The sequence below is a fragment of the Paramormyrops kingsleyae genome, chromosome 1 (assembly GCF_048594095.1).
Source record: "Paramormyrops kingsleyae isolate MSU_618 chromosome 1, PKINGS_0.4, whole genome shotgun sequence".
Lineage (NCBI taxonomy): Eukaryota > Metazoa > Chordata > Actinopteri > Osteoglossiformes > Mormyridae > Paramormyrops > Paramormyrops kingsleyae.
The window spans coordinates 15,024,884-15,048,273 of NC_132797.1; the positions used below are offsets into that span (position 1 = coordinate 15,024,884).

The following is a 23,390-nucleotide window of genomic DNA, read 5'->3' on the forward strand; positions in this document are numbered from 1 at the left end:
CCCTCCTACAGGTGGTGAGCCCATTAGAGGGGGGACCCATGTGCCTTCTTTGGGCTGTGCCCGACCAGGCCCCATGGGTGCAGGCCTGGGCACCAGGCGCTCGCCATCGAGCCTCACCCCCAGGGGGAGCCCTGGTGACCCACGTCAGGGCGAGATAAAACATGTATCCATGTTGTTTCTCATCTTAAAGGGTCTAATGAGCCACACTTCTTCTGGTTCCTCACCCTGGACCTGTTTGCCTTGGAAGACCCTACCAGGGGCATAAAGCCCCTTACCTCCTGGGATCATTGGAACATGCAAGCCCCTCCACCACAATAAGACATCGGCTCCAGGAGAGGACATTTGAAAATTTTAGATGAATTTCCTTGGAACAGCCATCCATTCACCCATCTGCTGTAACTGCTTATCCAGTAGAGTTTCACACTAAGCATGGAGCCTATCCCAAGAAGCATAGGGAACAAGGTAGGCGACCCCTACATCCATCACAGCGTCCCGGTGCATCTTTATAATTCTTTAAACAACTGATAGTCCTGTTGAAAAAAATATTCAAGGGGTCTCCTGGTGTAAAAGCCCCTAACTCCTGCACCAAAAGCATCGATAAAAATCATTTTATCCAAATCATCAATTTAAAAATAAAGTTTAGCTCATGTAATCAAGGATGTTCTCAGGGGTCGGCATTAAAATTGATACAAGACACATTTTTACCCCTTTATTTCTCCACTCAGCAAAACTCTAATTAAATCAAGGAGAGTGTTTTTGCATGCAAATGACTCGCATATCATTTGGTTAATAATGAAAGTACTAATGGCTATGAAGCGCAAGTCACAAGTGATTAAAGTCTGAGGTAGAACTTATTTCTCTCGGACGCCTTGACACCTTCACGTTTTCGGCAAATTTCTGTCTATTTAGCATTTCAAACTTCAAAAAGCTTTGCGAACCTCAGTAGCCAATTAGAGACAGAAATAGAGCCCTGCATTCATAATGAGGAAACATGAATTTAAAGCAATCCTAATGGGATTTGTATTATGTATGAATATGACAATTAACAAACAATTGCATAATGTCTGGGCCAAAATGGACTGTATGCTAAGGCCTTGATTAATGAATAGATCGTATTCTCCGTCCTTTATCCTCTAGTCCTATGCTTTCACCTGTTTATCAGATAGAATTCATCATTGTTTGGCTCTCCAGGACACTGGACCGCAACACGTCTAGTATTGTAACTCACCTCACTGAGTTCTGTCTCCGTGTTTAGAAATTCGGTCACTCCGTTGATTAGTTTGGAATTCATAAATAAGGCCTCGCCATATCTGTAAAGAACAACGTGCAGACATTTCTTACTGATGGTTGGCGGAAAAACCAGCAGCAAGATCACGCGCCACCTTACCTGAATGCAGGACACACCTCTTTTTCATTGCTTTGAATGAGCACCTTTGTGAGGTTTTGAGTCTGGCTTTACTTCCTGAACTTCTGCTGCCTGATTTTCTGAACCATTTCGTTGGATGTGACCCATACTTGATTTGTGTCTTGCCCAGCACAGATTACTGAGCTTAGCTTGAACTTTGACCCTGATTGCTGAAATATATTTTGGAGCCTGTAATTCTTAATTGTGAATCAGTAAACCTGTTTGTTCAGCACTGCAATCTCCTTCATTATATTTCCACTGTTCTGTATTTAAAAATAATACATAATAATGTAGATTTTCTTCTTGGAACAACTGTAAGATGCTGTCAAGTACATCATTTCCTAATATACAAATTGTATTGTGTAAGTTTGTAATTAACCAGCAAATTTAGTACTGCTTGCATTTACTATATACAGTAACTATAGGAAGAATATTATCAAAACTTATATATTATTGATGATAAGATTCTACACTATCCATAACAGGATACAAAACAGAGCGCAACACCAATAAAACCATAATTTAATTTTATGTTAGATTTTGTATTTAAATCTACATTTACACACAGTAATCAATACTTTACGACTCTGAGAATGAATGCAGTTATTATTATGAAGTTATTCATTCATTGTTGGAAAACATCTTAAGAACTATACAAATACACATATTTCTTCATAGATTACAACAAATTCTTTACCTGGAATTTAAAATGTCCCACTTCTCCCTGAAATACCTCCAGGCCAGCTGCCTTCCATGTGGATTCCGACCCACGTGTATGATGACGTCTATAACATCCTGATCTGGAACCAGGTCTGAAGTCAGGGAGAGGTTCAGGAGCCTCAGGAGAAAAACAAAACGGAAGCAAAATGTCTCAAGAAGTTTGGATATATTAACATAAGAACTTTGAAAAGGTACTGACAGGCTACAAAGGCTGCAGTGAGGCCCGTTGCGTAGGCAGGAGCCTGGGAGTGGAAGGAGCTGTGAGAGTCTATGGGGAGAGACGGTTGGGTGGCCAAAACTACTGGGCGGCAGACAATTCAAAGCCTCAAGAGGGGAAAGTGGAATGAATAGTCTGAGAAACTCCTCAACCTAGCGGATATAATGTCTCATCAGGAAGCGGAAATGGAAACTTCTGGCGGATCAGAGTCTATCACTGCACCTAAGACACTATGGTGGTCTGAGGACTCCATAGTGGAAAGATTGTGGGGATAAATGAAATCCATCCAGAGATGTTGAGGGCCAGAGATGTTATTGAGATGACGTTTGTGATACATTCTTCAATGCTGCATGGAAGGCAGGTACAGTGCCTGTGGGTTGGGATAGCGGGGTGGTGCAGAAATTTATGGGTGCTGAGGTCACTGCTGCATGCTATTCAGCCACTGTATAAATGCAGGAAACCTGTGTCCGCATACTTGGCACAAAACCGAAGCCATTTAGCGCAGATGTTAACCACCGACAAGGTCATGTCTACCCCTGTATGTGATTTTCATGGACAGGATGTCAACGAGCAGCCGGGGCTGGAAGGGCATCTGGTACTGAGGGGTTTAGAGGTGACGTCCCTGCTATTTGCTGATGACACTGTGCTTTTGGCTTCACCCAGCCAGGACCTCCTGTACATATCTCCAGTGGTTTGATGCTAAATGTGAAGCTGCGGGGATGAGAATCAGAACCTCTAAATCAAAAGGCCATGTACACACTTGGAAAAGAGCCAATTGCTCCTGTCAGATGAGGAGCAGAAATTCAACCCTTTAGTGAAGGAGTTTAAAGGCCATGGGATCTTGTTCATAAGTGATGGTAACAGACAGTATGAGATTGACAGTCGGATAGTTTCAGTCACTACAGTTTTCAGAGCACTGAAAGGATCTGTGATGATGGGGAAGCTCTGTCATTGGACTTAGGTCCTGGTTTCCCAGTCAGTCTATGTCTCTATCTTCATGTATGGTGATGACCTGTGAGTCATGACCAAAAGAACAAGGTCGCAAGTAAAGCAGCTCACTCTCCACAACAGGGTGAGGAATTCAGAGATTTGGAAAAACCTCGATATAGAACGCTCCGTCAGATCGAAAGGAACCAGCTGTGATGGTTTGGGTATCTTACTGTATATAATGCAACCAGTTCGACACCCATTTGTTCCAGTGTTCCAGGCACGTCCCACTGGGTGGACACCCCAGGAAACACCCAGCAGGCTTGGGAATGTCTAGGAGACCCCCAAAATGACCTGGAAGGGGGTGGGACAATGTGCTAGGTATGATGCCACCACAAGGTGAACTCCACCACACCTCAGCCATGCATAAACACCAACAACAGCGGCTTGCTGTCAAAAGTTCAGCCAGTAATTGACTGCTACTTATAGCACTGCACTTCAGCTCTCTTGGGTGGGGAGGGGTCAGTCAGAAGGCTGACCTTGAGCATGCGACAGTTCCAACAGGAATCTGTAATGAACTGGAACCGCGAGCCGCAAACCCCCACCTCTCTCAGCTCTCCTGTGGGCCGAGCTTTCAGCTTTTGATGTGTTCATTGCTCTCCTCCAGTGAGACATTCCCCAAAACATCCTCATTCAACTGAACCATCCCCATGTCACATGACATATTCAGTGGTCTGATACGGACTAGTCTTACAAGCAACTGTAAGTAAAGCGGAAAAGCAGCATATCTGTGTGTATCTGTGCTGTGTCAATTTGAGCAGTTAACAGTAGTCCTAGAATACATATATCACAATGTCATACTGTACAGTTATAACGATGCTGCCTGGGGAAAAGCATGTGTCATTCTGTAATTCACAGAGAATTTGCTTAACACACCTGTAATTGTCATACTCTGAATAATCATGACTGTTACACTCATTTAGCTGAAGCATAAGCCAATTAATGTGTAAAAAACTGTCAAGGTGAATTCAGAATTACTTATTATTCCATGTCATTTACCATAGATTAATTTTACGTGCAAGATTATTTTAAGTTGAACAACCACACGAACAGATGGGACTTAATATTCCATCGCAATTGAAGGAAATGAACTCATACTGTATAAGGAAAATATGCAACACACTAATTTAGTAAGACAAGGCAGCATACAATAGGAAACAGTGGGGTTTTGTGGGCATTTTACATTATCTTTTACTAGGTAATGCCAACATTGAAACACTGAAAAGCTACAACTATACAACAATTTATAAAAAAGAGTGATTTACATCTAGTTCCATATTTCAGTAGTAATACCCTAGCTGATGTATAAGAAGTATAATAACAAAACAATAATAAGACTCTTAGTCTTATAATTGACCTCTTTAGACATTAATATTATCTGTCAAATTGTCTGTGAGCAGACAGTGTAGAGCAGGGGTGTCAAACTGCAGTCCAGGTGGCCCAGAGCCCTGTGTAACTTAGTTCTTTCCATGTTCCACCACAAATGATTCACCTCAAGAGCTGTGTGGTAATTAGCACAAGGAGTAGAATAAGGTGTGTTAAATAAGAGTAAACCAAAAACTGTGCAGGGCTCCGGCCCCCCAGGACTGGAGTTTGAAACCCCCGGTGTAGAGGCTGGCAAAGGCTGAGCAGCCGGTTGCCACTTCCAGAGAGTCATTCTCTGAGATTGACACCACGGTGCTCAACATTGACAGCTTCTGCATTCTGTCCCTCACCTGGCAACCCCATCATCAATGAATAAATTAAATGCTGGTATAATCCCTAAGGTCACACATCACTGACTGCTCACTGAACATACAGACCTTTCTCTTCACCAAAGTGTGTCTGTGGACAGACTCTCTGATGGTAATTTGGGCCTGAACTGACAGCATGCGGTTAATTCCTGATGACAGCTGATTGGCTAAGTTCCACTGTTAACTCTTCATGGCAGCTGGATGGATGATGAAACTGAACAAAATCAAGTAAGTCATGACAATAAGTCATGCCCCCCCTCCCCTACCCCCACAAAACAATGAAGACTCCCAAACAAGGAATCAGGGGGACTTTATCCTCCATGTTCCCTGGACTCAATCTTCTCAATCTATGGATCAGTCGAGGAAAACCCTGATGGAGAAACGGATTCCCGCTGAGAAGTTGACGTGGAGAAGCCTGAACAATCAACATGGCTGATTTTCCAACAACAGGAATATTAAAATGATAGTTGGAAATTATGCCACTGATGCTGAACCCACACAGACCACTCCTCCATCATATTGTTGCCATTTGTACCATATTCACAGAAAAGCTACTTTCAAAGTGCTGTTAGCACATCCAGGTGTAACCTTGCGCCTGAGCCGCTGACACCCTGGCAGCCATGAGGGGGCGCAGAAACCCACACGCGAGCGGCCAATCAGCCACCATCCAGGAGGGGCCTCTCACCGGTTCAGCAGGTATGTATTGTCACTGCAGGTCAGGGCCTCCAGGAGCACCTTCTTCTCCGAGACGGCCGACGTGGAGTGGAACTTCATCCAGATGAACTCCCACACGTCTTCGTCCATGAGGGACACGCCCGTGCAGTAGACGATGTCCCTCACGTTTGGTGGGATCCTGCAGACGTGGACAGCAGTTAGACAAGGACCTGAACTGCAGTTTGACGCTGAAAAAATACCCACAGTTCCCTCTGTTACACTATGCATTTTTTTAAACACAAGGACATTTCCTAAAGTAGCTGAAGAGACCTGAGATTCCTGCATTAAAATGAGTGTTGCAGTGTGTGCTTGGTTTGGTTTCGGTGCCTAGAAGGTTCAAATGCTAAGCCTGGAAGAATAAACATATTAAGCATGGGCCCTTAACGCCGCCCACCCCCTGCTTCAGGAACACTGGCTAACCTGCTCTCTGACCGCAAGCTCTGCTCTCTTTGGACAAGAATATCTGCTTTTGCAAAATGTGTGGGAAATCATCTCATGTAATTAAAATACCCTACGAAACCAATTACCTGCAAAACATGTGAAATAATCATAGTAATTATCTTGTATCCCACGAAAAATAATTACTATGGCGCTCATGTTCGAGTTTTTGAAGAGAAAAACAAAATCGTTACATTTCAGCTCTGCGTCAACAGAGGCTGTTTCTTAGTAACATATCGACGGCGCGTCAATAGCTCGGCTGCTCTGTGGCGACCTTTACCAGACAGCTGCTTCCAGTTTCTGCTAGACAGCGAACTGGCATGAGGACAAGCTCACGTCATTCCCAGTAAGCTCAACGTTCAACCTGAATGATCATATCCAAAAAAAATAAAAGGCCTGATCTGCCACACTCCATTATAGGTCAGCTTTGTGAGCCGCCGAATGAGAATTCACATTAACAGCCAGGTGAGAGAATACATAATTACACACGTTCATCTCCCTCCTTAATAGTTTTGAGTACAAAAAGGACACACAGGCCGAATAATGAGGTATTCCTCTCCGTAATCTTCCCCTGGGCAACGTTTAATGCTAACTATCCTGGTTCGTAACCAACTTTGATTCCCTTCCCTCTGTCAGCACCGCTTTGGGTTTCGAGGCAACCGATAAATCATTGAATCCATTGGCTAGTCATTAGCAGAAGTACACATTCTATTGGGGGAGAGTGTTTACCGAACTAGTGACCTCATTAAATGTGCATAAGAGTGACTGACGGAGAGGCATCACACCCATCCACCACCCTGCCCCCTTCGGAGTACCTCCTAAACTTCCGGCAAACTCACATGCGATAAAAAACATCAGATGCAATAAAAAAAAAAAAATTAAGGTTTGATAAGCAGTGGGGAAAAGCATCTTTCGGGGGTCCTGAATTGCAGCTTCTGCAGTGTAGCATCACAGTGAGCTTAGGGCTCATCCCAGGGAGCACAGGACATGAGGCAGGGCCACTCCCCACAGTGCCATTCACCCATTCATCCAACGTAATTCCATCTAGAATATAGTAGTTTAATTTCTGTTTGATGGATGAAATGTTTTGTGTTACAACAGAGGGCAATAACCTTTGGGGAAACCATGAAAGAAACCAGCACTCTTCTCTGCAGTTATTATTTCAAATGATTCACACCTGATTTGATTTCAAGAAAATGGCGAAATGTGCCGCTAATCACGACCACATGGCACGGGAACGGTGCAGCCGGTTGGAGATTTCATGGACCGCTGGTTCGGAGGTGGGGGGTTGAGGGTGGAGTAGTCTGTGTTTTTTACGGGGGCAATTACCCAGAACGGCAGGTGTGCTCTGGAGGCTAGAGGTCTTTCAGACCTGTGTTTATGGACTCAAGTGTCCTCAGCTCTGGCCAGACCTGTAATTTCTCAAAATTAAAGGCATTCAAAAAAAAAATAAACTATGAACAGCTCTCATTATGGTTGTTTATCTAAATTAAATACAATTAAACACAAAGTTGAATGTCAGGCCGCAGAATATGTACACGCACCATTTATATATGTGTTTTTGACGTTACTGACCTCATACTCACCACCTGACTCTAAAAGTCAAACCCCCTGAGATTCAGAAAATGCAAAGCAGGGTGTCACACTTAGAAACCCTAAACTGAGTCTTAAGATGGCTGGAGGAGCAGCTGGTAAAGAAGGGCGAGGCGTCTCTGTATATCTGCACGCCTCCTGCCTTGTCCTTCATGATAGGGCAGAGGAGGGAGCGGTAAATAATGCAGGATCCTCTGGGGCATGGCTGGGGAGGGGGGGGGGGGCGATCTGAGAGAGAGCAACAAGCAGGCTTCCTGTCCGAGCAAGCGGTGTGCAGCCTGTGAACGTGGGAGTCAGGGGATACATGAAGAGGGGGCTGTACCTTTAAGAACAGTGACTCCTTGTGGGTAGGGCATGGTGAGAGTCAGGAGATACATAAAGAAGGGGCTGTACCTTTAAGAACAGTGACTCCTTGTGGGTAGGGCATGGTGAGAGTAAGGAGATACATGAAGAGGGGGCTGTACCTTTAAGAACAGTGACTCCTTGTGGGTAGGGCATGTTGGGAGTCAGGGGATACATGAAGAGGGGGCTGTACCTTTAAGAACAGTGACTCCTTGTGGGTAGGGCATGGTGAGAGTAAGGAGATACATGAAGAGGGGGCTGTACCTTTAAGAACAGTGACTCCTTGTGGGTAGGGCATGGTGGGAGTCAGGGGATACATGAAGAGGGGGCTGTACCTTTAAGAACAGTGACTCCTTGTGGGTAGGGCATGGTGGGAGTCAGGGGATACATGAAGAGGGGGCTGTACCTTTAAGAACAGTGACTCCTTGTGGGTAGGGCATGGTGAGAGTCAGGAGATACATGAAGAAGGGGCTGTACCTTTAAGAACAGTGACTCCTTGTGGGTAGGGCATGGTGAGAGTAAGGAGATACATGAAGAGGGGGCTGTACCTTTAAGAACAGTGACTCCTTGTGGGTAGGGCATGTTGGGAGTCAGGGGATACATGAAGAGGGGGCTGTACCTTTAAGAACAGTGACTCCTTGTGGGTAGGGCATGGTGAGAGTAAGGAGATACATGAAGAGGGGGCTGTACCTTTAAGAACAGTGACTCCTTGTGGGTAGGGCATGGTGGGAGTCAGGGGATACATGAAGAGGGGGCTGTACCTTTAAGAACAGTGACTCTTTGTGGGTAGGGCATGGTGGGAGTCAGGGGATACATGAAGAGGGGGCTGTACCTTTAAGAACAGTGACTCCTTGTGGGTAGGGCATGGTGGGAGTCAGGGGATACATGAAGAGGGGGCTGTACCTTTAAGAACAGTGACTCCTTGTGGGTAGGGCATGGTGAGAGTCAGGAGATACATGAAGAAGGGGCTGTACCTTTAAGAACAGTGACTCCTTGTGGGTAGGGCATGGTGAGAGTAAGGAGATACATGAAGAGGGGGCTGTACCTTTAAGAACAGTGACTCCTTGTGGGTAGGGCATGTTGGGAGTCAGGGGATACATGAAGAGGGGGCTGTACCTTTAAGAACAGTGACTCCTTGTGGGTAGGGCATGGTGAGAGTAAGGAGATACATGAAGAGGGGGCTGTACCTTTAAGAACAGTGACTCCTTGTGGGTAGGGCATGTTGGGAGTCAGGGGATACATGAAGAGGGGGCTGTACCTTTAAGAACAGTGACTCCTTGTGGGTAGGGCATGGTGAGAGTAAGGAGATACATGAAGAGGGGGCTGTACCTTTAAGAACAGTGACTCCTTGTGGGTAGGGCATGGTGGGAGTCAGGGGATACATGAAGAGGGGGCTGTACCTTTAAGAACAGTGACTCCTTGTGGGTAGGGCATGGTGGGAGTCAGGGGATACATGAAGAGGGGGCTGTACCTTTAAGAACAGTGACTCCTTGTGGGTAGGGCATGGTGAGAGTCAGGAGATACATGAAGAAGGGGCTGTACCTTTAAGAACAGTGACTCCTTGTGGGTAGGGCATGGTGAGAGTAAGGAGATACATGAAGAGGGGGCTGTACCTTTAAGAACAGTGACTCCTTGTGGGTAGGGCATGTTGGGAGTCAGGGGATACATGAAGAGGGGGCTGTACCTTTAAGAACAGTGACTCCTTGTGGGTAGGGCATGGTGAGAGTAAGGAGATACATGAAGAGGGGGCTGTACCTTTAAGAACAGTGACTCCTTGTGGGTAGGGCATGGTGGGAGTCAGGGGATACATGAAGAGGGGGCTGTACCTTTAAGAACAGTGACTCTTTGTGGGTAGGGCATGGTGGGAGTCAGGGGATACATGAAGAGGGGGCTGTACCTTTAAGAACAGTGACTCCTTGTGGGTAGGGCATGGTGGGAGTCATTCAACCATTGCCATGCCCCCCACCCCCTGGCTGGCAAATTTTATCATCATAACCTGCCAACTTACCCCCCCCCCCCCAGTCAAGAACTGCCCCCTACGGGCTCCCCAAGACTCTTGACACTATAGTAAGTAATTACTGAATGATTCATATTTATATCAATGGCATAACCGCAGTGGAATTTAATTTATTATGGATACCTTTCTGAGGCGTACTATGGGTCTCACATTTATCAGGTCTACTGAGCACTAATTACAATTGTCCAGATCAGATCGCAGTCAGTTGTAATTTACTGCTATTTGTTTTAAAGACAGGTGATGATGCCTGGGGCTGAGGAGCCCCCGCAGGTAGCCAGTGAGGGAGCCAGTGAGGTAGCCAGTGAGGGAGCCACCGTGATTCTGCTTGCCGGGAAAACTTGCTCCTGGTTCAAGGCCGCCTCACAACTTTGATGAACTTGATGAATTGTTGGTGCAGAACACGAACGCCGCTATTTGGAGAGTGACGCTGCTCTTTTTTTTTGAGAGCTGCAGATAAAAGAAATGAGAAACAGAAATAAAACTAATCTAATCCTGCACGGTTTTTGTTGCCATGGACACCTGGCACCGTGGCAATGTTTGCTGTTGGGTTGCATTGAGCATGCCCAACGAGGTGCAGTCTTACTGAATGCAACACCCTGCCTGCATTTAGCAAACCGCAGTTCTCTCCTTCACCGCTACTCAGAACATCAAATAGGCCCACTGGCTTGGGGTGAACTTGTCATGGGGGCTTGGTTGAAGTAATTTTGTCCCGGGCTTGAAAGTAATATGCAGCAGGTCTGCATCAAGCCTCTTCTGCTGATCCAAGGTCATGTGACCACTGGAGTATTTCCCCTCACTGCTGTATTTTACATTTGCCGCCACAGTTTACCTGGTACCTCAAGCTCCCATTTGTGGACGAGACGACTGCAGAAGATGAGAAACCTTTAGTATGCAGCTTAAGAGTTTATCCCGACCCGATTTAACATGCGAGGGATTAAGCGACCCCATACGTCGACCTTATACCGGACCGTATACTCCAGCAGCATCACCCACAGAATATGGTATCAGGGCAACATGGAACCGGCGATGATTCACCTTGAAGCACCACCAGACAAGCTCACCAGCGAAAAACGTGGTAGAGGATGCGTGGTATTGAAGCTGAGCAATGAGCAGATACTCATAAACACAGGAACGGCTCAGTGGGCAGAACCACCCCTGAAAGGGGTTTGAATCTCTCTGTTTGTGTGTGTGGAGTTTGCAAGCATACATGTGAGTGTGTGCCCTGCCATGGACTGGAATTTCGTCCAGGGCCCATGTGCTTCTTGGGGTGGTCTCCAGGCTAATAGCAGAACCGTGTACCAGATAAACAGTCCAGAAGATGGACTGAAGGATTGAATCCCAAATACAAACTATGTTTACTGGCCCGTAGCCATGGCTGCATTACAGTATATCGTGCAGAAGTTCTGCTGTATAAATTATTTGTTCTATGCGTGATAATGTGATGTAAATGTTACGGTATGTTTCCGAAGCCCAGCACCTGTGATGAATATTTCAGACAGAGAAAGTACGCACTAACAACAGCTGTTCTCCTTTTATAATTAGCAGTAACCCTCTGGGAAGAATTACTGGAGATAATGTTTGTAAACTATGCCCTTTAGTTAATGCCTTAACTTTATCCTTGTCAGAAAGCAGAGATAAACACAGAGGACGGAACCTCGAAATGCCAGAAGGACCATTTGGGCTGTGTGTGCTGCCTGTCTCTGGATGTAAATAAAAGCTCTGTGTGGGTTTGGGCGAATGTTACCGGTTCTTGTTGCTGGATATCCAATCGGAGATGAGGGCGATGGCTTGCCGATGACAGTGCTTGTTCCCGAAACTGCAGGCCAGCATGAGAACTTCCCTCTGTAGCTGTCTGAGTGATTCGAACACAATAATTAGCCACGATAACTAAGGAATCGCAGCTGCTTTGCAGACAGAGACAGCGAGGCGGAGGTTCATACGGTGCGTGGAGCCTTACTCGGTCTGGTAGACCGCCTGCATGACAGAGCTGTCGGAGGAGCTGTTCGGCCAGCCCAGCCGGTGGTACATGGAGGCCACCTGCTTTAGCACGTAGTCCTGGAGACGAGCAGACACAGGGAGGGCAGAGGACGTCACAACTGAGCCGACAATGAGCCTCATCCACGTCAGACCTTGAGAAGCCAATCACAAGGCCATCTGATTCTGAGCTTTATTTTTCAGGATAAAGACTTAATATTTTTACATGACCCAGAACACTGAATGACAACTGAAGCACAAAAAAGTTCATTATCAAACTCTACCTTAATTTCCTGTACTTTAAAAAACATTTTACAGATAAATTCTTAGACTGAGTATTATACAGTGCTGCCTATTCTGTAATCCCTCTATACCTCTTTTTTTGGCAATCTTCCTACCTTATCCAATTAAGTAACCTCCATAATTATCCAATGAGGGTTAGAGGGATCTAGATAAGAGGCAGGCATAGTTCGTTAAGCACATCATACTAACACATCTTTTACAGAAAAACTACGCAAAGCACTAAAGCTGGAACAATCTCAAGGTGAAATGATCGGCTGTCTTCCTTAAAAATGCTCCCTCGCAGCTGTCGCCATACCAAGCTGGATCCGGTTCTAATGAGCCTCAGAAGCGACCCTCCCTTGTTCGGACAAATTAGAGCGCCGATGGTATGTGGGACATTTGCAGGCTTTTCAGAACGCCGGAATGTCGATTGAACCCGGTTCCAAATGAAGGCTCGCACCTCTCTCATTTAATGGGGGAAACCGATGCCTAGGAAACAAGCTTTTAACATTTCTGAAACTTGCTCCCCCCCCCCCCTCCCCAACATGAAGAGAAACAGGCCTTCTGTCTGAATCCTTTGAATATTCAGCACCCAGGATACTACCCTCGCCACTTCCAGCCTTCAGACCATCTGCCGGGGCATGTAACACAAACGGCTGAATCTCAGGGGTCCCTTTGCCGTTTTATAAAGGGCTGGAAAGGTCCTGCAATGTATCTGCAGACGTTCAGCAACAGGGCTGCCTGTGTCACTCAAAGGTGACGAAGCCTTCGGATCAAGCGCCTACAGCTGTAGGCGGAGCTTAATATCATACACATAAAGGCTGTCCTGTTATCATGAGCACCTAGAGACTGCATTGTTTGTCCTTAGGCTTATTAAACCAAAATGTCACTGTGGAACCAACCTCAGTTCATGGCTGTTTTGTGGAGACAGGATGAAGCTCTGACATGCAGCTCAGTCATTTAATGTAGCCTGAGCCATCAGGACTGTCCACATGGCTAAGAAATAATCTGTTAACCTGCTCTGCTGTTCCTTTGCATTTTGGCCTTTTGAGATGAATGTCAAGGTGGATTAGTTTCCATGTTTTAATTTCCATCTTATGGGTGTCCTGCATAGTTACCGCATGGAATTTAACTTAACACGTACTGTGCAGTACTGGCTGTCCTGTATAGGCAGAACATGCAGTTTAACCTCACAGGTACTGTGCAGTACTGGCTGCCCCTATACAGTGCCGGAGACTCTCTCAGTGGCAGGCTGTAATGGGGCGCTCACATACACTGAAGAGGCTGTACTCTTCGGTCCGGTCCAGGAGCTTGTCCAGCTGGTAGAGGGAGCGGCTGGCCGCATGCCAGGGCAGGAACTCCTTCTCCTGTGGCAGGTAGTGGATGATCTCCAAGGGGATGTTCTGGGGCAGATATCCGGCTCTGGGGGGAACACGGAACCAGCGAGGGCTCGTTGTCACAGGAAACTGGCATTTACTGCTACTAATGACTACTGTCTACAGCACGCAAAACGTTTAAAATTCTTTTTGAAAAATGCCTTCATGTTGCTCTGAATCACTCTGGTATCTCAGAAAGATTGACTTTATGGCTGCATCAAACTGAAATAGCTTTAATTTTCCATATGCATTTGATGTCATATGAGCTTTAAGGAAAATGTATGAGATTTTAACATTGAAAAGTATAAAACATCAAACCCTTTAAAACAACAGGGCAGTAATTAGGGACATATAGTGCCATCCATCCATCCATCCATCCATCATCTTCCGCTTATCCGAGGTCGGGTCGCGGGGGCAGCAGTCTCAGCAGGGAAACCCAGACTTCCCTCTCCCCGGCCACTTCACCCAGCTCCTCCGGGGGAATCCCGAGGTGTTCCCAGGCCAGCTGAGAGACATAGTCCCTCCAGCGTGTCCTGGGTCTTCCCCGGGGCCTCCTCCCAGTGGGACATGCCCGGAACACCTCACCAGGGAGGCGTCCAGGAGGCATGCTAAGCAGATGCCCGAGCCACCTCATCTGGCTCCTCTCAATGCAATTCAAGAATTGAATTGGCATCTCTGTTTTGCCGCCTGTGACTGTGTATTTAATGTATTGAACCATTTGGTTTGACTAAAAGGTCTGGATACAGTGATCCTCTGAAACTGTTAAGAACTGATCGTTGTCATTGTTCCCACATCCAGTTTTAATCTGCTGAAGGCGACATGGCGATCCTCCGAAGCATGAAGGGTGTTCAGAAGAAGGTATTTGTTCAAGGAAAGTTAATGCGTGAATAGGGTTACCTTATTTGGTGAGCTGAAAAAGAGGACATGTCTGGGGGTCAGAATATTAACGTTCACCGACCAATCAGGTAGCACTTCTCTCATGAATATTAATGTGTTTTCCTAACGAAAATGTAAGCGAAAATTCGAGTCCGGGGAAACCGGACATATGGTAATCCTTTGCATGAATTTATCTTTGGTCTGTATCACAAAGCTGGATTTTTGGGTTAGCAAGTCAACTTAGCAGGCAACGCAAGTGTCTTTGCTAGCATGAGCCCGAGCAGTTGTCCTTTCCCCGTCCAGCACCCACATCGTATAAATAGCGAATATGCTTGCTCCCATCTGAGCGCCCGTGGGCGTGACGGTCTTAAAATGAGGCGGAGTCAGGTCAATTGTTGGTACATTGCTGAATAAATGTCGGTAACAGTATTTCACTGTTAATTAAGGGATGCCTCATCAAGATTACTTACTTATGCGTGTGCACTGCTTGTCGCACACATAGGGACACGTAACATAGCTCAAACATGCAAAAGACTCAAAATAATAAGATCATGATGTCAAAGATCATCATGTGCACATCAAAATATTTTAAAAAATATATGTCATAATGATTAGTCAAATTCATCAGAATGAGCTAATCGCAGTAATGACGAATGAAATTGGTTATTACAGTGAGGCTATGCGTATCCGAGGTTTACCACAGTCCGAAAAAAAAGTTTAAGAATTCCAGCAACAGTTCATAAGTTTCAAACCATGTGCCCTACTACAACAAAAACGCAAGTGTCTTTGCTAGCATGAGCCCGAGCAGTTGTCCTTTCCCCGTCCAGCACCCACATCGTATAAATAGCGAATATGCTTGCTCCCATCTGAGCGCCCGTGGGCGTGACGGTCTTAAAATGAGGCGGAGTCAGGTCAATTGTTGGTACATTGCTGAATAAATGTCGGTAACAGTATTTCACTGTTAATTAAGGGATGCCTCATCAAGATTACTTACTTATGCGTGTGCACTGCTTGTCGCACACATAGGGACACGTAACATAGCTCAAACATGCAAAAGACTCAAAATAATAAGATCATGATGTCAAAGATCATCATGTGCACATCAAAATATTTTAAGAAATATATGTCATAATGATTAGTCAAATTCATCAGAATGAGCTAATCGCAGTAATGACGAATGAAATTGGTTATTACAGTGAGGCTATGCGTATCCGAGGTTTACCACAGTCCGAAAAAAAAGTTTAAGAATTCCAGCAACAGTTCATAAGTTTCAAACCATGTGCCCTACTACAACAAAAGCCTGAGATATTTTTAAACAAATTAAATGCTCTCATTAAAGGTTATGTACAGGATCATGATACAATATTTTTCATTGTAAAATGTGTAACAGTAGCCTGTGTTTTTTCATTGTTCTTTCGGCTTTTGTACAAAAAGCATGAATTTCATTGCTCCGTCATTCCTTGATAAATTATATTCTTTCATTATTCATTATATCATCTCTTGAGAATTAGATGTCAGAATCCCTTACATTCAAGAGAGAACAATATTGTTTACTGATGTACAATATATAATTATTGTATTTAATATTGGTAATGTCTTGGTAATGTTAGGATCGGTGTTCAGCGAGCAGGTAGGACAGGGAGAATAATGAATCAGATAAACAAAGATCCAAAGGACGGGGTTTATTTGGGGCAGACGGGCAACAACACCATACATACGTCAATGATAGATCTGGGAATCGGACTGAGACGTGGACTGATATACACAGGACAAGCCGGAAATAACATCAAGCAGCTGAATACAATCAGGAATTGACACGAGGTAATGAGGGGACGTGGCACACAAGAGGATCGTACGAGTCAGACGTGACAGGTAATATATGTAATTTATTTATTTACGATATGTATGTACAATGTATGTAGGTGCAAGCGCACCTGGCTCTTAAAGGGAATGGGAGGTGACACTCTGATTGGTTTGTGACAGGTCATGCCCCAAACACACCCATGACTAATTACGAAACTTAGTACAACCTTTTAAGACCATGTGCCTTCCGCTGTGACTATGTTTCCACTGTTAAACTAGCAAAAATGTGTTGGCCCCGCCCTAAAAGAACTTGAACCTCAGACTGTGCATTTTAACTCGTTAAGATAGGGCCCAAAGTCCATTTAAACTTGGGTACCTTAAGTCCGAGAAGTTATCCAGCTATGCAACAAATCCCGCTTCGTGATACAGGCCCCTGTCACCACTGATTCATGTTTTGGCGTTTGACGCATCGTCTACCTAATCTAAATCAGACAAATCAATTGTCAATATCAGAATCAGACTGACACTATTAAATACTACAAACGTGCTTCCCTTCATTATGAAACTATGTACAGAAGTAAAATCAGGAATTTTATGACTTAAAATGATAGGACATGCAGGTATAGAAAATGATAGATAAGATTCATAATTATAGTTCATTATTATATGATATAAAGCAAAATAAACTGTGACATGCTACACTTAAAAGAGTAATATGTTTCCTATAGCATTAAAGGCAGTATAAAAGCTATTTAAACCAAAACTGTATTATGCATGTAAAGAAATCACCCTATAAATATGTATATTGAGACATTTCCTGTCTCCTCATTAAAGAATGACTCACCGTTTAATCTCCAGATGCTTTTAAAGCTAGCTGACCCCAATTAGTTGAAGAGAGTTTCACCTCATGGAAACTGCCATTTACATCTTGATAGCTTGTTAATTGTTTTCCAATTAAAGGAGGATTTACTTGGTCTCTGTAGATGCTTCTGCAGTCGACCATACAGGAATGCTAACTACCTCCAAAGGGCCAGCGTTCCTGCTAGACTAAAAGATAAATAAACAGCTCTTTAAACGAATTTAACTCTTGAAATGACCAGCTTTTAAATGTGAGCTGAGCACAGATTATTCAAGTAAAGCATTACAATACGGTGCCATTAAGGTAATTATCATTTACTGTAGAAAAATTAAATTTTCTAGTGTTCAAGACTGCTGACTGCTGAACTTTAGTGGGAAAATTGCTTTCAGTTGTGCTGTTGATTGCAGATCTTTTATATTTAATGTGAATCCAGTCTACAGTCATGAATGTGTGGCCGTATGTGTATTTGCAATTATCTCATGACATTTCTGGGTAAACAACCGACAAGCACTGTGTCAACTGAGCCACGCAGGCTAATGTGGTAATTCCTTAGTGCACAGGGGATCGATACACGGCTCGGACATGGATGCGGAATGTGCTGCTTTAAGTTGGCGGAGGGGGTCTTGCCACGTTGCTGTTATTTTCCCACACTCCCCAGACCGACCCTCATGCATAAATCATGGGCCGGACGCTTTGGAGCACGAGTCCGTAATCTGAAGGCTCACCTTCCCAGGGGATCCTTTCACTGAGGTACTTAACCTGAACTGCTCCTGGCAGTGCTTTTTCTCATAATTAAATTGCTTGGTGATATATATATATATATATATATATATATATATATATATATATATATATATATATATATATATATATATATATGCCGTATATATATATATATATATATATATATATATATATATTAACAGTTAACAGTTACACAGCAAAATAACAGTAATTCCACATTTTCCAGTAGTGACCAGGGACGATCCATGGCCTCCAGCGCTTAGAGCCTGTCAGACACACAGATTATCATCGCAGGTCTGTACGGGAAAGCATGTGGCCACAGTCCAAGCACAACCTCCTTCCACAAGACCCCCGATTAGCCTGAACTTCTAACACGACATCATTTTGACGATTATTTCATGGTTGGGTGTTGAGTCACCCTCAGTTTTCCTCATAGCAGGCTGAAGTCACCTCCTTCATCAATAAAAGGTAAACAAGGAACTTCCTGTAGTGCATCCCATAACAGAAATGCTTACGAGTCCCCATGAGATGCCTATGTAAAAGTTTACATTTTTCGTCAATCTTATTCAAAATGACTTACAGTAGATGGTAGGATGACGATCTGATGTGTGCTCCCTGGGATTAAACAGTGCCGTCATGTTTATAATGTAATGCACTTAACAGACTACAAATTTAAGCGTAAAACGGAGCAGTGGTTAGCATTGTCACTTCACATCCCTGGGACTAGAGCTCAAGGCCCCACCATGGCTCTACGTGTGTGGAGTAGGCTTGGGCAGTGTTTATTTTTTCATACCTTCTAGATATTTCATCCGGTATATGGATTAAGACCGTATTAAAAAAAAAAAAAAAAAAAACATAAATCATGTAGGCTACTGTAAACTCCGGAATCACAGACAAGCTAAACGGGCTCATCAGTGTGGAAGCTGAGCGCTAGGGTAACGAGGAGACAAGTCCTTGCTGAAGAATTAAAAAGATCACGCCCTGTTTATTGACACCACTGTCACTGCCTGATCTGTGGCCGCATGTGCACTATGTTTCACGTGCGCTGTGCATGCGCCATATGCCAGTTTGCAGCGCATCCATGGTGCATTTTGTTTTTGTGGCATCTGCATTAGTCCTTGACTTGTTTTTTTTTTTTACTTAAGTCAGATGCTGTACATTATGATATATCGCCTCAATGTCTGTAAGAAAGTTGAGGAGTGTCTGTATTTTTTACAGCCCAAAAGTATGCCAACGTGAATTGGCGCTTGTGTGTGCATGTGTGAGTGAATGGTGTGTGAGTCTCCCCTGCAATGGGTTGGCACTCCATCCTGGGTTGCTCCCTGCCCTGCACCCTTAGGCTCCAGACCCCCCCCCCCCCCCCCCCACTCCCAACCCTGAACCAGACAAGCAGCTACAGAAGATGGATGGATGTAAAGGCTGAAATTAATTTGAGTAATACCATTGGCTGTTGTTCTAGATGCAGCCTGAACCTGCAATTGTTTATCTGAAACCAAAAATTATTCTAGAGGCTCTCCACTAATTTATGTTTGAAAGAAAAATAATAATCAGAAAAAAATCTTTATAATGAATGTTCCGGGATTCCACACTGTATCAATTCATTAATTCAGGGAAGTCTTGGGTAATGGAATACCGCAGGCTCATGATTTTATCAACGCATGATGGTTCATTACATTAAGAAGCATGTTAACAGTCACAAGAGGATCAGAACAGTAACCTTGACACTCATTACTGCTAGTTTACAGCCACAATCATAGTTTTTCCAATAAAAATGTGATTCGCTTCCATCTTTTTCCATATTTATGGGAAATGAGGCTTGAAAACACCCAATAGGTAAGATTTACCGCCTGCTGTCACTCATGGCCTGGCTTAAGCTAATGGGACCTAGGGTAAATAAGTCAGGGAGTGACAGAGAGCGCTGGTTCCACCCACAAAGGGTTTCAAAGCCCCATTCATCTCCTCACATCACAGGCAGACACCTAACAGCTGGATAAAAGTTTCATATCTTATACAATCTGCCGCTCAGTTATGCGGCTGCATTTTATCTAAAGGCACTCAGCTTGTGTGGATGTTTTTTCCTTCCTTTGATTAAGTTTACTTTTGTTTTGCTAATATTGGAAAAGTACTAAAGGCTGTGATTCCCCCCTCCCCCAACCTGGCCAGCTGTCATAGACACTGTTTAGCCAGACAACTGACATTTATTTGATGAATGCAATCATCAGACGCAGGACATTCCGGAATAATGCCCTCTGTATACTCAGCAGCAATGGAAATTGAATTGATGGCACCTAATAACAGTCATCAATTGATTACTGAGGTAAAAATAGCTGTCTAACAAGAGTTTAACCAATTGCACAACCTAGTCATTTCACTGGAAGGTTCTGATGATTTGGGTCTTCAGACCTGCTTGGTGGGTAGAGCTACCCATGTCTCCCACTGATACCTTATCAAGCTAGAGGATTTTTTACTCAGTTTTGGGCATTTCAGGTCCTGATGCTACAAATTCAAACCAAAATCTTGGTCTGGATTTGTAGCTTATGGATCTGAAATGCCCAACACTGTTTATACTGTGTTTTGAGATGGATTGCCACACATTACTAACCGGCAACAGCAGAAGAGGTAACTTAGATCAGTAATTTTTCTTTTTATTTCCAGTGAAAGTTTGTGCCAACTTCAGTGATACTTTTAATTGAAGTTATGTAGCTAATGAGTCCAGCACTTTATAAACACAATTTCAAACATCATGCATTTCAAAAAGGTACCGAATGTTAAATACTTACATACACTATTCACCACATCTGTTAAAGTCTAGCTAGAAATGTAAATATGCTTTTTCTTAAACATTCCTCAATAATCCTGGAAGGCAATGCACGCATTGGTAACCCACCTTGCGAGGTTAAAGACGTCATCAATAAGCCCAGCTCTGTTCCCCACAGATATAACCTGACAAAGAAAAAAGGGGGGGGGGGGGTATTTAATATCGACAGTATGGTAATACCCAGCAGAGACTGTGTACAGCTGAGTGGCGGCTGGAGATGGAGGACCACATTACCGTGGGATTCTTCAGGAGCTGCTTAATGAGAAGCTTCCAGTTCTGGAGATCGTAGTTGACTCGAAAGTAACCAGTCTGATTGATGTTTCCAAGCAGCCACATGCTCTCATCCATCAGGCTGATTTTGTGTGACTCTAAATAATAATAATAATAATAATAAAAAAAAATACAGACAACAGCCGTTTCTGATTATCACATTCAGAGGGTTATTGGTGCCAAAGACCAGCATCGTCACGGGAGCAAGGCTTAAAAATAGGAGCTTGTTTATCAGAGGTTTTGGGTTATGCAAGGTGGGTGCATAAGAGAGACCATAACTCATAGACAGATGTCAACCTTATCATTAGCCAATGATATGTTTTGAATTGGTGAGTGACAGGGAATAGGATATTCCGGGGGCCAATTAGCTTTCAACTGCAGCCAGTGTCTCTTTGGCCCCGCCCCACTATACGCTCATTATTTGTCCAGGTTCAAGACAGTTCAAAACGGAACCACAGAGCGAATGACAGGAAAGGAAGACACTGGGAGCCTGAACACTATCGCACATTCATAAATAACGGGGCCAAAAAATGATTTCCCATCACCCAGTGACAAAAAAGAGAATAGTGCATTATGCTAATGTATGACGCATTAATAATTGTAAGAATGTGTGTTACAATTCCTTTAACAAAACCCATTTTGGTGTGTGGACTGAGTGAGGAAGAAGAATAAGAAACAATGATTTTCAGAGGATTAAAGGGATCCGGAGAGGAAATCTTCTAGTTAATATTTCAGGCAGCCCACGTGCGCACAGCTTCATTATGGCCGCGGCCTCCTGCCACACATGTGTGTACATCTTCTAGCCAAGTCCTGGTGGAATCACTAAGTGGATCTGCTGACGGCAGTTTGATGTGCCCGCTCAAGTCAGCCGCAGCCAATTTTAAACAAAAATTTAGCCAAAGGCAGCCACACATATTCCACGTGTGACTCTGCCTCTTTGGGGGTCTGATTAAACATCGGTATGGGTCGTCTTAGCTCGCGCTGCTACGGAGGCAAGCCCTCCATGAATTCATGCTAAGTGCTACAATAAGTAATTACAGAGGTGGACATTTCGACATCTGGATCTTCCCAGGGTGCTTTTCTGCTGGGAAACACTTAACAAGCTAGGTACAAAAATCCACTCTAAACCAAAGACCTTGTGTGGATTACGGACCATGCAGGACTTCGCACCCCGTAAGTGGTTTGTCACCTTACCATTGTAAGGACAAAATCCTAATTAAGCCGAGTGATTGAGAACATGCGGCTCCGAGTGACACAGTAATTTAAGGGCCCTTAATTTAACTGCAGCCTTTCCTGCAATGCATGCTTGGCTGTATAATTGCCCTGCTGCTCAGGCCCGACGTTATAATCGTAATCGGAGTGTAAATTTTTCTGACCATGTTAGGAGAAAAAAAAATCAATAGGAGACAAGAGGCATTGGCTTCACTTATTTGTGGTGCATGCTCAGCTAAAAGGGCTAGCCGTTAGCTTTTCACTATCCGCTGCACGACTGGCTGGTCAGGAAGATGGGAGGGGGGGTTGGGGGGACGACAAAACCCAGTGCCACCCACACGCTCTCCTTGGGCTTGTTCACGGTGTGCCTGGTTGCAGCAGAGGGAGGACCTGGCCAACGTGGATGCCTGTTTATGTACATTTACCTGTTCTGTTGGAGATCCAGATGATCGATTCCGGGGATATGTGAGTTGAATTTCCGATGGAGAATGAGAGGGGAATCTGCCACTGAAAACTGGAGAGGAACAAAAGTGTTATAACGTCACAGACCGAATGCTGGATCCTCCTCTCCCACTGAGCAGTCTGCGTGTGAGAAAACCAGCGGTTTATAATGCCGTCCAAATGGTTGGGTTTCACATTAAGCTCAATAACTGAAAGCTATGCACTGTTCCGGAGCCGTCTGACACCTGTCTCTCCACTCTGGCTGTATCTCTGCTTCAGGCGTACTAAACGAAGGGGCTAAGCTAACTGACAGAAACTTCCGCCTTTCCACCAGCCGTCACGTTGCTTTCTGCTGGTGAAATGATGAGGAATATCGGTGTGCACACCCTGCACATAACGAGCCATTAGGCCTTGACATAGAAGTCAAAAGAAAATGGCTTTCGTGTGTCAGATGGTGCTACGTTCTTTGCTGGAGTGGGAAACAGCAGTAAGTCTTACGATTAACCATTAGAAGCTGCTCATCAATGCTTCATCTCCTGACCGATCCACTTCCAGCTCTGATCTGTAGC

General features: G+C 44.4%; 1 protein-coding gene across 1 annotated transcript in view; it reads right to left on the reverse strand.

Moving 5' to 3' along the window:
* Nucleotides 1-23,390, reverse strand: part of LOC111851702 (thyrotropin-releasing hormone-degrading ectoenzyme) — a 98,563-nt gene that overhangs the window by 3,985 nt on the left and 71,188 nt on the right. The window contains exons 10-18 of the mRNA XM_023826857.2: nucleotides 22,806-22,894; nucleotides 21,133-21,266; nucleotides 20,968-21,023; nucleotides 13,697-13,844; nucleotides 12,124-12,221; nucleotides 11,911-12,018; nucleotides 5,748-5,915; nucleotides 2,103-2,243; nucleotides 1,229-1,310 (exon numbers count right to left, since the gene is read on the reverse strand). Coding sequence (XP_023682625.1) covers nucleotides 1,229-1,310; nucleotides 2,103-2,243; nucleotides 5,748-5,915; nucleotides 11,911-12,018; nucleotides 12,124-12,221; nucleotides 13,697-13,844; nucleotides 20,968-21,023; nucleotides 21,133-21,266; nucleotides 22,806-22,894 — 1,024 coding nt within the window. The remainder of the gene's footprint in view (nucleotides 1-1,228; nucleotides 1,311-2,102; nucleotides 2,244-5,747; nucleotides 5,916-11,910; nucleotides 12,019-12,123; nucleotides 12,222-13,696; nucleotides 13,845-20,967; nucleotides 21,024-21,132; nucleotides 21,267-22,805; nucleotides 22,895-23,390) is intronic.